Source organism: Euprymna scolopes, chromosome 34, assembly GCF_053919585.1.
Source record: "Euprymna scolopes isolate OS-2025 chromosome 34, ASM5391958v1, whole genome shotgun sequence".
NCBI classification, from domain to species: domain Eukaryota; kingdom Metazoa; phylum Mollusca; class Cephalopoda; order Sepiida; family Sepiolidae; genus Euprymna; species Euprymna scolopes.
The window spans coordinates 29,471,643-29,484,871 of NC_136515.1; the positions used below are offsets into that span (position 1 = coordinate 29,471,643).

General features: G+C 27.9%; 1 protein-coding gene across 3 annotated transcripts in view; it reads right to left on the bottom strand.

Annotated features, from left to right (window-relative positions):
- Positions 1-1,497: 1,497 nt before the first annotated feature.
- Positions 1,498-13,229, bottom strand: part of LOC145259149 (ATP-dependent DNA helicase DDX11-like) — a 310,336-nt gene continuing 298,604 nt past the window's right edge. For all 3 annotated transcript variants that reach the window (XM_080116856.1, XM_080116857.1, XM_080116858.1), the window contains 2 exons: positions 5,656-5,807; positions 1,498-1,779 (listed from right to left, as the gene is read on the bottom strand). In XM_080116856.1, the coding sequence (XP_079972982.1) occupies positions 1,759-1,779; positions 5,656-5,807 (173 nt within the window). In that variant the 3' untranslated portion in view covers positions 1,498-1,758. The remainder of the gene's footprint in view (positions 1,780-5,655; positions 5,808-13,229) is intronic.

Below are 13,229 nucleotides of genomic sequence, written 5' to 3' on the forward strand. Positions count from 1 at the left end.
CCCATAATTTTATCATACCATATTTCTTCAAACTGAAACATAATTATCAAAATATACTTAAGCAGATAGATATGAAAAGTCCATTCTATGGAGGCCAGGCGCGAACGCAAACCCTACAATTTTATTATACCATCCCTATTTAAATTAAAACATATTTATCAAAGTATTCTTGTGTACATCTATATCAGAAACACTTGTAAACGTTTTTTTTAATTTTTTATTTTCATACTTTGTGGACCAGGTGCGAACGCAGACCCAACAATTTTAATGAACCACCACTCTGCCAGATCAAACATACCCATTTCTGTGTCTTGATACATCTTCTATCATTATATGTAATCAATTTTTAAAATAGTCAACCATATAGGAGCCTATTCGTGACCAGACACACACACACAGACATTCAACTTTATATATATATATATATATATATATATATATATATATATATATAGGGACACATTTAACATTATGTATATATTTGGACAAATTTAGTCTTTATAAAATTTCATTTTTACAAAAAAAAAAAATAAGAATTTTACTATAGAAAGCACTTAAAGCCTGATTACCTTTAAGGTATTGGATTGTGTAGTGGACTTTCGGTTAGCGTTCAAGTTGTGGATAACTTGACAAAGACTAAAGTTACCTCTCATGAAAGAGGAGAACTATTTATGGCACAATGGGAGATTCCATTGTGCACACATGGGCCAGTCTATTCTTTGGATTGCGATTGGCTGAATCACCTGATTGGATATGCTTGTACATAAATACAAGCCCTCAGTCCAGCTCAATCTGGTGTCAGTCTTGTGCATAAGCTGGACCCTTGGTAAGTGTTGCTGCTATGATTATTATTATTATTGTTGTTGTTGTGTGTTATTATTATTATTATTATTATTATTGTTATTATTATTATTATTATTATTATTGTTGTTGTTATTATTGTTGTTGTTGTGTGTTATTGACTACAACAGTTCCTTTGATTATTCTACATAAGAAGCATTTGAGACACATACTGCTTTGAAATAAAAAATGTAACTTTGCAACCAAAGTGACTCAGATTATTCATTCAGCTTATAAAGAAGGCTGGAACACATGAACATTCAGAATTGGAAGATAAAACCCGATCAGAACATCCAGTTGATTTTGTGTCACTTTTTAAAGAAAACTTTTCAAAATCAGTTAAAAAATTAAAATTATATTTTCCTTCATCATCATTAAATTGGTTTCTAAGCTGGGAAGAAAATGGCTATCTCATGGATAGTCAACCGTGAATTGTGAATTGAAATCTAGAGACAAATTTATGAGACAAATTCATTTTCTAAGTTTAAGATGCTTTCCAATTTGTTTCAAATGACGGTTAACAATTGTGTCATTTGAGGAAATCTCATAATCCTTTTTTACACAATGCCACAATGAGCTTTTCACCAAACTCATTAATAATTTTCTTTTGCTAAATTGTTTGAATTGAAATTTTGAAAAGTTAAAAACAAAGGCAAATTTTATCTAATTTTTTAAATCAGTTTATTGATAATAAAACAATAACAAAAATATCAGAGTCTGAATTAACAGTTGTTTTTGTTTGGATCAAATTAAAAAAAATAATGATTTGACTCAATCTTGTCATACTGGGGGTGGAGGGCTTTTTATTTCAATTAATTTATTAATTTAGAAGATGCCAAGCTTTGAGGTTGAGATTGCAGGTTCGCAGAAAACGTCAGAACATTGACCACAGGAAATAAGATTGATGGATGACAATGATTATTTTTTGCTGGCAAAAAACTAAAAAATAAAAGACATTAAACATATTATTCAAATATTTTTCAACAAAATACTAAAAAAAGACATTAAACATATTATTTAAATATTTTTCAACAAAAAACTAAAAAAAAGACATTAAACATATTATTTAAATATTTTTCAACAAAAAACTAAAAAAAGACATTAAACATATTTAAATATTTTTCAACAAAATACTAAAAAAAGACATTAAACATATTATTCAAATATTTTTCAACAAAAAACTAAAAAAAGACATTAAACATATTATTCAAATATTTTTCAACAAAAAACTAAAAAATAAAAGACATTAAACATATTATTCAAATATTTTTCAACAAAAAACTAAAAAAAGACATTAAACATATTATTTAAATATTTTTCAACAAAAAACTAAAAAAAGACATTAAACATATTATTCAAATATTTTTCAACAAAAAACTAAAAAAGACATTAAACATATTATTCAAATATTTTTCAACAAAAAACTAAAAAATAAAAGACATTAAACATATTATTCAAATATTTTTCAACAAAAAACTAAAAAAAGACATTAAACATATTATTTAAATATTTTTCAACAAAATACTAAAAAAAGACATTAAACATATTATTTAAATATTTTTCAACAAAATACTAAAAAAAGACATTAAACATATTATTCAAATATTTTTCAACAAAAAACTAAAAAAAGACATTAAACATATTATTCAAATATTTTTCAACAAAATACTAAAAAAAGACATTAAACATATTATTTAAATATTTTTCAACAAAATACTAAAAAAGACATTAAACATATTATTTAAATATTTTTAAACAAAATACTAAAAAAAGACATTAAACATATTATTTAAATATTTTTCAACAAAATACTAAAAAAAGACATTAAACATATTATTCAAATATTTTTCAACAAAAAACTAAAAAAAGACATTAAACATATTATTCAAATATTTTTCAACAAAAAACTAAAAAATAAAAGACATTAAACATATTATTTAAATATTTTTCAACAAAATACTAAAAAAAGACATTAAACATATTATTTAAATATTTTTCAACAAAATACTAAAAAAAGACATTAAACATATTATTTAAATATTTTTCAACAAAATACTAAAAAAAGACATCAAAAATATTATTTAAATATTTTTCAACAAAAAACTAAAAAAAGACATTAAACATATTCAAATATTTTTCAACAAAAAACTAAAAAAAGACATTAAACATATTATTTAAATATTTTTCAACAAAAAACTAAAAAAAGACATTAAACATATTATTTAAATATTTTTCAACAAAATACTAAAAAAAGACATTAAACATATTATTCAAATATTTTTCAACAAAAAACTAAAAAAAGATATTAAACATATTATTCAAATATTTTTCAACAAAAAACTAAAAAATAAAAGACATTAAACATATTATTTAAATATTTTTCAACAAAATACTAAAAAAAGACATTAAACATATTATTTAAATATTTTTCAACAAAATACTAAAAAAAGACATTAAACATATTATTTAAATATTTTTCAACAAAATACTAAAAAAAGACATCAAAAATATTATTTAAATATTTTTCAACAAAAAACTAAAAAAAGACATTAAACATATTCAAATATTTTTCAACAAAAAACTAAAAAAAGACATTAAACATATTATTTAAATATTTTTCAACAAAAAACTAAAAAAAGACATTAAACATATTATTTAAATATTTTTCAACAAAAAACTAAAAAAAGACATTAAACATATTATTCAAATATTTTTCAACAAAAAACTAAAAAAAGACATCAAAAATATTATTTAAATATTTTTCAACAAAATACTAAAAAAAGACATTAAACATTATTCAAATATTTTTCAACAAAATACTAAAAAAAGACATTAAACATATTATTTAAATATTTTTCAACAAAATACTAAAAAAAGACATTAAACATATTTAAATATTTTTCAACAAAATACTAAAAAAAGACATTAAAAACATATTTAAATATTTTTCAACAAAAAACTAAAAAAAGACATCAAAAATATTATTCAAATATTTTTCAACAAAAAACAAGCAGAGATAAAAAATTCAGTGAAACTTTGGAAGAATAGATATGATCAGTTCTTTTATATTTTAGTGCTAATATTCGTTATTAATTTTCATTTTCTAATTTATAGATTCATTTTTAAAACATTTACAGTTTATTTATGTAATAACATAGGGTAATAATAGGGTTTTACATGTTAATCATTGCTTTGGTTATTTTATATTCATGAGGGGGGTATTCCTGCTTTTTATTATTATAATATCTAAAGTGATATTGTTATGTATATCTACCATTAGTTTCATAAGTTACAATCAAATAAAATACATGGGTTTATTATCAACACAATCACAATATTTTTGTAAATTTCTCATTCATCATTGATTCAAATGCATTTTACGACTTATCGCCTCTGTTTTCCTTTTTAAAGACATAAAACAAAGAATCCAAAATAAACAAAAAAACTGATTTATACTTTTAATTAAAATTCTAGTATCAACTAGAATTTTAACTTTTGTCTGATATCAAAGAGATGTTTTTTTAAAACTGTCATATTTCACCTGTGTATTTCTTAACTTCATGCATCCATAATTCTTTTAATCCAAGGGAGATAATCCTCTTCAGCACTTTCATCTTTTTACATGATTTGATTTGGAAAGTTCAGTTCAGAAAGAAATTAAAACTTTTTCTTTTATTATCTCATTTTCCCCCAGTTTTCAAGGATGGAAAAAAATTGCATTTCATTTCGATTCCTTTCAATTTGGTTCCTCATTTCTTCAAACTTTTCTCACCAAGATATATAAAAGCTTTCTGGTTCCTTATTTGTTCATAAAACAGTGAGATATAAAGTTGACAATTTTACATCACAAGATCTCTAATAGTTTGACAGTCAACAAATTATTTTTCTTTCTCATTTTACAAACCACAGTTGAACTTGTTTGACCAATTCTGTTCATATCCCTTTTCTTTCAGCCACCATCCTATGGAGAATTGTTATACCTGATAACTTGCATTATTATTCACATTTTGGATGTTATTTTCACAATAGTTTGGCTAATGCAACCTCTTACCTTTTTTAGGTGCATCATTTTGAACTTGGGAATCTTTATGTCAAACTCAGGAATCTGTACAGTATTTTGAATGGAGCCCTATATTTAATCTACTGGGGTAGCTGTAGCAAGGATCTGTAGTGTAATGGATAAAAGTGCCTAGTGATAATCTTCTGGAGGTTGGAGGCCCAAACCTCATTGTGGCTAATGCTAAGAGTAAAATTATTAATTATTGGATTATCCATGGCTGATGGAATGAGAGCAAGAACGTGGATCAAATAAAGGGTTCTGTTTGAAATTCCATAAATATTTCCAAGTTCAACAAGATGCACCTTAAAATGGTCAGAGGTTACATCAGTCGAAATTATATAAGAAGAACAGTTCGAATAATTTAAATAATTCAAATTATCAATCGCCATCTAAAAATTTCTGAGAAAGAGATGAAAGTGAGAATAATAATGTATAAAATAAGATTATATAGTCAAACAATATGCAATGAGATTGATAGAAACGGGACACTTGCTAGATGGCATATTTGGTAAATACAAATTGTTGCTAATTTGAACAATAAAAATGGAATTTGCTCAACATGTAACTCAATGTCAAAACTAATGAATATTTTAGCAAGTATTTTGTATGATTAAAATATATAATAAAAAAGCATTCGAAAAATAGATGCTCATCAACTAAGTGCGTCATCTTCATTATATTATGTCTATTACATGAACAAATTGAAGATACAGATAGAAATAAGCAGAAATTGATAATTTACAAGATTATTTTACCTTTGAAATCGCTCCAACTGCTTGTCCAAATTTAAAATTTTTAAGTTGTGCTCGGATCCAGTTTGGTAGTTTGTCAGCTACACTCGTTTTCTGATATCGTCGGTCCAAGAGTAAGACAATTGCATAGTCTTTTTGATGACGAATAGCTCGACCTTCAAGACAATAAAATAAAATTAATAAAATTAATGATGGCTCAACATTTGAGAATGACAATTTTGTTAGCACAAATTGCTTTACAGGCGACAGCCAACTATTTTAAAATCGAAAGTTGTGCTTGGAACTTAGCAGACGTAAGCCAATTTGAAGTGATCTTGTACGCATGCATAAATATAAATTTCTAGGTTTAGCAATGTTATCTTTGAACTTTTTATAAATGTATCAACATGACTCAGTGAGTTAATGAATAATGCTGGAGAGTTATATGTTTTGGTTTCCATTCTAGCTGATGGCATCCAAGTCATTTTTTTTACTTTCGAAATCACTATTATATATTTTGTATAATATTATTATATTTTGTATTAATAGAGAATTGGCTTTACAATAATAAATATGAAATTTAAATGAAAATACCATATTTAAACGTATTTTACAACTGGGCAATGCTAGCGGCCTGCTAGTATATATAAAAGAAAAAAAATTGATTTTTCCGTTGATTTCAAAGTATGAGTTTTCACAACAATTAAGTTGTTCGGAAATCTACACAGATGATTCATTTATAGTGGTGAAGGCTTTGTGAAGAACCAACCACACTTACTGGTATTACTGCTAATCTTTGTCGGTGCAGATGACTGCCACAAGACAGAGCATACAGTAGACAGCAGGTTTTTACATCAGTGTTTTTCCTTCACCTAGATGAATATTTTAATCAAGATGGGGGCTGCATTTCTCCTAGTAAATTAATGCGCCCCCAGATATCAACCTGGAAATTTTTACATCTCACCACAGTACATACAGTGCCTAATCTTCCCAAACAGCCATCTATCTAGCACTGGCCCGACTCATTGTTGCTTAACTTCAGTGATCTGGCGAGAATCGGTGTTTGAATGTGATTGTGCCACACACACACATATATATATACATTAGTGTTGAGATAATTAATCAGATTCGGAATCAGAAATCAGAAAAATTGGAAGTTTTGGAGATATCAGAATCGGTATTAGGAAAATTGTAGACTAATTTCCGATTGAAAAACCATTCTTGTAACAATTTAAAAATGAGTTTCCATTTACATAATTTCTTGTAATATTTTTTAAATAATTTTTCATTTCCATAATGATAAATATTTTTTGAATTATCAATAAAACTAAAATCATAATAACATCAGCATATGATGTGAATTAGAAACCAAAAAAACTGAAACTGTACATAAATTAGGAAATCCTTAAAAAAAATGCACTTGATTTACAAAATGCAAATAAAATTTTTACAAATTAAAATATTTTGTCAAAAAAAAATACCCTCAAGCAGCATAAAAGAATAAAAAAGATAAAAAACATTTTTTATATTATATTTTAAATAAAGTATAATATAAAAAGTGTTTTTTTATCTTTTTTATTCTTTTATGCTGTTTTGGATTTTGCCTGATTTCCTTTTATATGGTCTGTTTTTGACTGCTAACTAGCCCAAGCAAATTTTTATCAGAGATGGACAAACTTAATTAGGTATGAATAAATGTGTGAATTTTCAAGCCTTTTTGCACCCCCCCCTTGATATCAGTTCTTTAATCTTGATTTTCCATGTCTCTTTACTTACCATAAATTAGAAATTTCTACAAAGACAGGCAGTCAACATGATCTAGAAACCAAATTGTTTTAAGATATAAAATGTTGTTTGAGATGGAGATGGTAATAAAATGTTGTTTGAGATGGAGATGGTAATAAAATGTTGTTTGGGATGGAGATGGTAATAAAATGTTGTTTGAAATGGAGATGGTAATAAAATGTTGTTTGAGATGGAGATGGTAATAAAATGTTGTTTGGGATAGAGATGGTAATAAAATGTTGTTTGGGATGGAGATGGTAATAAAATGTTGTTTGAGATGGAGATGGTAATAAAATGTTGTTTGGGATGGAGATGGTAATAAAATGTTGTTTGAAATGGAGATGGTAATAAAATGTTGTTTGAGATGGAGATGGTAATAAAATGTTGTTTGAGATGGAGATGGTAATAAAATGTTGTTTGGGATGGAGATGGTAATAAAATGTTGTTTGGGATGGAGATGGTAATAAAATGTAGTTTGGGATGGAGATAGTAATAAAATGTTGTTTGGGATGGAGATGGTAATAAAATGTTGTTTGAGATGGAGATGGTAATAAAATGTTGTTTGAGATGGAGATGGTAATAAAATGTTGTTTGGGATGGAGATAGTAATAAAATGTTGTTTGAGATGAAGATGGTAATAAAATGTAGTTTGGGATGGAGATGGTAATAAAATGTAGTTTGGGATGGAGATGGTAATAAAATGTTGTTTGAGATGGAGATGGTAATAAAATGTTGTTTGAGATGGAGATGGTAATAAAATGTTGTTTGAGATGGAGATGGTAATAAAATGTTGTTTGAGATGGAGATGGTAATAAAATGTTGTTTGAGATGGAGATGGTAATAAAATGTTGTTTGAGATGGAGATGGTAATAAAATGTTGTTTGAGATGGAGATAGTAATAAAATGTTGTTTGAGATGGAGATGGTAATAAAATGTTGTTTGAGATGGAGATGGTAATAAAATGTTGTTTGAGATGGAGATGGTAATAAAATGTTGTTTGAGATGGAGATGGTAATAAAATGTTGTTTGAGATGGAGATGGTAATAAAATGTTGTTTGAGATGGAGATAGTAATAAAATGTTGTTTGAGATGGAGATGGTAATAAAATGTTGTTTGAGATGGAGATGGTAATAAAATGTTGTTTGCGATGGAGATGGTAATAAAATGTTGTTTTAGATGGAGATGGTAATAAAATGTAGTTTGGGATGGAGATGGTAATAAAATGTTGTTTGGGATGGAGATGGTAATAAAATGTTGTTTGGGATGGAGATGGTAATAAAATGTTGTTTGGGATGGAGATGGTAATAAAATGTTGTTTGGGATGGAGATGGTAATAAAATGTTGTTTGGGATGGAGATGGTAATAAAATGTAGTTTGGGATGGAGATAGTAATAAAATGTTGTTTGAGATGGAGATGGTAATAAAATGTTGTTTGAGATGGAGATGGTAATAAAATGTTTTTTGGGATGGAGATGGTAATAAAATGTTGTTTGGGATGGAGATGGTAATAAAATGTTGTTTGGGATGGAGATGGTAATAAAATGTTGTTTGTGATGGAGATGGTAATAAAATGTTGTTTGAGATGGAGATGGTAATAAAATGTTGTTTGGGATGGAGATAGTAATAAAATGTTGTTTGAGAGGGAGATGGTAATAAAATTTTGTTTGAGATGGAGATGGTAATAAAATGTTGTTTGAAATGGAGATGGTAATAAAATGTTGTTTGGGATGGAGATGGTAATAAAATGTAGTTTGGGATGGAGATGGTAATAAAATGTTGTTTGAGATGGAGATAGTAATAAAATGTTGTTTGGGATGGAGATGGTAATAAAATGTTGTTTGAAATGGAGATGGTAATAAAATGTTGTTTGAAATGGAGATGGTAATAAAATGTTGTTTGAAATGGAGATGGTAATAAAATGTTGTTTGGGATGGAGATGGTAATAAAATGTTGTTTGAAATGGAGATGGTAATAAAATGTTGTTTGAGATGGAGATGGTAATAAAATGTTGTTTGAAATGGAGATGGTAATAAAATGTTGTTTGAAATGGAGATGGTAATAAAATGTTGTTTGAAATGGAGATGGTAATAAAATGTTGTTTGGGATGGAGATGGTAATAAAATGTAGTTTGGGATGGAGATGGTAATAAAATGTTGTTTGAGATGGAGATAGTAATAAAATGTTGTTTGGGATGGAGATGGTAATAAAATGTTGTTTGAGAGGGAGATGGTAATAAAATGTTGTTTGGGATGGAGATGGTAATAAAATGTTGTTTGGGATGGAGATGGTAATAAAATGTTGTTTGGGATGGAGATGGTAATAAAATGTAGTTTGGGATGGAGATAGTAATAAAATGTTGTTTGAGATGGAGATAGTAATAAAATGTTGTTTGGGATGGAGATGGTAATAAAATATTGTTTGGGATGGAGATGGTAATAAAATGTTGTTTGGGATGGAGATGGTAATAAAATGTTGTTTGTGATGGAGATGGTAATAAAATGTTGTTTGAGAGGGAGATGGTAATAAAATGTTGTTTGAGATGGAGATGGTAATAAAATGTTGTTTGGGATGGAGATGGTAATAAAATGTTTTTTGGGATGGAGATGGTAATAAAATGTTGTTTGGGATGGAGATGGTAATAAAATGTTGTTTGGGATGGAGATGGTAATAAAATGTTGTTTGTGATGGAGATGGTAATAAAATGTTGTTTGAGATGGAGATGGTAATAAAATGTTGTTTGGGATGGAGATGGTAATAAAATGTTGTTTGAGAGGGAGATGGTAATAAAATGTTGTTTGAGATGGAGATGGTAATAAAATGTTGTTTGAAATGGAGATGGTAATAAAATGTTGTTTGGGATGGAGATGGTAATAAAATGTAGTTTGGGATGGAGATGGTAATAAAATGTTGTTTGAGATGGAGATAGTAATAAAATGTTGTTTGGGATGGAGATGGTAATAAAATGTTGTTTGGGATGGAGATGGTAATAAAATGTTGTTTGGGATGGAGATGGTAATAAAATGTAGTTTGGGATGGAGATGGTAATATAATGTTGTCTGGGATGGAGATGGTAATAAAATGTTGTTTGAGATGGAGATGGTAATAAAATGTTGTTTGGGATGGAGATGGTAATAAAATGTTGTTTGGGATGGAGATGGTAATAAAATGTTGTTTGAGATGGAGATGGTAATAAAATGTTGTTTGAGATGGAGATGGTAATAAAATGTTGTTTGGGATGGAGATGGTAATAAAATGTTGTTTGAGATGGAGATGGTAATAAAATTTTGTTTGAGATGGAGATGGTAATAAAATGTTGTTTGGGATGGAGATGGTAATAAAATGTAGTTTGGGATGGAGATAGTAATAAAATGTAGTTTGGGATGGAGATGGTAATAAAATGTTGTTTGAGATGGAGATAGTAATAAAATGTTGTTTGGGATGGAGATGGTAATAAAATGTTGTTTGGGATGGAGATGGTAATAAAATGTTGTTTGGGATGGAGATGGTAATAAAATGTTGTTTGAGATGGAGATAGTAATAAAATGTTGTTTGGGATGGAGATAGTAATAAAATGTTGTTTGGGATGGAGATGGTAATAAAATGTTGTTTGGGATGGAGATGGTAATAAAATGTTGTTTTGGATGGAGATGGTAATAAAATGTTGTTTGAGATGGAGATGGTAATAAAATGTTGTTTGGGATCGAGATGGTAATAAAATGTTGTTTGGGATGGAGATGGTAATAAAATGTTTTTTGGGATGGAGATAGTAATAAAATTAAAAATGGTTCTTTGATATCAAGATGATTAAAATTATTTTGGTTGTTTATCATCCAAATTTGGCAACATTAAAATATAAGTTTACTTTCATAACTATTTTTTAAATATTTTAAACTAGCATGGATGCCCGGCGTTGCCTGGGTGTTTGGAGGTGTCTGTTGAGCAAAGAAAAAAAAAAGTATAAGTAGGAAGGCAGGCTCGAATACATACCGTGAAGGAGGAAAAGAACAGGAATAAACGTGAAGTCTTTGCTGTTACGACCAATGCAAAACCGTAAGTGACATAGGTTTAAATTAAGGCTAGACAATCGAAAAGAGGGGATGACTTTCGAAAATATCGCGAAAAAAGCGACCCCCCACTCACTGTAGAAAAGTTCCCAGTTGAGGGTGAAGATATAAATATTTTTAGCCAATTTTTCGTCTGAAGTGGCAAGCTTTAAAACAATACTGATCTTGTGAAAATCTGTCGCCTCTGTCGAAAGTTTAAGGCAAACATACAAACATACATTTATATATTGGTAGCTCAAATTTTCGATCCAAACCAATTAAAAAGCTTGCCTTATCTCTGAATACACTTTATGTCAAAGACGTCAGGGTTTTTTTCCCATTCTTTTCCTCCTTCGCTTTGCGGTACAGGTTCGAGCCTGCCTTCCTACTACCACTTTTTCTTTTTTTTAGCTCAATATACACATCAAAACACACAGGCAACGCCGGGCTGAAATGCTAGTATATATATAAAGTTGAAATTTTTCTCTGACATTGATATTAAAAGCTTATATATTTTATTAAAATATTATTAAAACAAACTTCTTAATATACTCAGTCTAGAAGTATAAGCCATGTTTAGTTTCAGAACAGTTTCCGATGGTTCGTTGTTCTACACAAGTCCTGAAGGGTGACTGGTTTGCAGTAGACAGTTCTTGAGTTGGAATCCACAGAGCAAAAGATTCTTACCGTATCGAGACGGAAAAAAAATATGTGAAATTGCTACAGAAAGGTTTAATATTTATGGAGCAATTCTGGTTTCTGATTGGTTGGTAGCAGAGCGTGAAGTAATTCGATTCGTCAGTTCCTAGCAGCATCATTTATAAATAGAATCGCCCAACTGTGTGAGATCATACTCCATTATTCATAAAAAATATTGTAACACTCAGTCATGAACATGGGAACAAATTCATAAAGGTTAACTAATTTATATATTCTTAAAAAAAAATGAGTGTTCATTAATTATTCATTTTTATGATATCTTGTTTAATGATTAGTTTCATTTAACGATTATTACACTGAATTTTATTCATGCATAGTTTCTACATTGTACATAATTGCATAGAAAACATTTTAGCACGTGTGTGTGAAATGTCATTACCAAAATCCTCTCTTAATCTTTGGTCCATAGACTTGAAACTTGATATATATATATATATATATATATATATATATATATATATATATATATATATATATATTATTCTGGGCTGGAGAACACTTTTGGTTTGGTTTTTAGCTTGCAAAATTAGCTGCTAAGGAGTCATAATTAGAAAAAAAAGTTGATCTTATTCAAATCAACTAACTTCTGAGAATGCATACATTTTTAACTTGAAGTCACTTTTTATCCATCTGATGATATCTCAAATGATAATGCCAAAAACTGAAGCACTAAATAACAACTAAGACTGGAGTGTTGAATGTTTTTGCTTCAATTCCAGCTGATGGCACTGAACTCATTTTTTTTTTTTTAACTTTTGAAATCATTACTATATATCAGTGCTGGGATTATTAATCAGAATCGAAAATCGAAAAAATCAGAATCGGTATCGGAATCGGAAAAATTATAGCTTAATTTGTGATTTCAAACCGATTCTTTTAAATTTAAAAATGTTTTTTGGGGGCAATAAAAAATGAAACAAGCACAAATTGCTTCTTTTTTTTTTTAGAAATTGTTCATTTACAACATAAGAAATTGTTCATTTACAACATAAGAAATTGTTCATTTACAACATAAGAAATTGTTCATTTACAACATAAGAAATTGTTCAT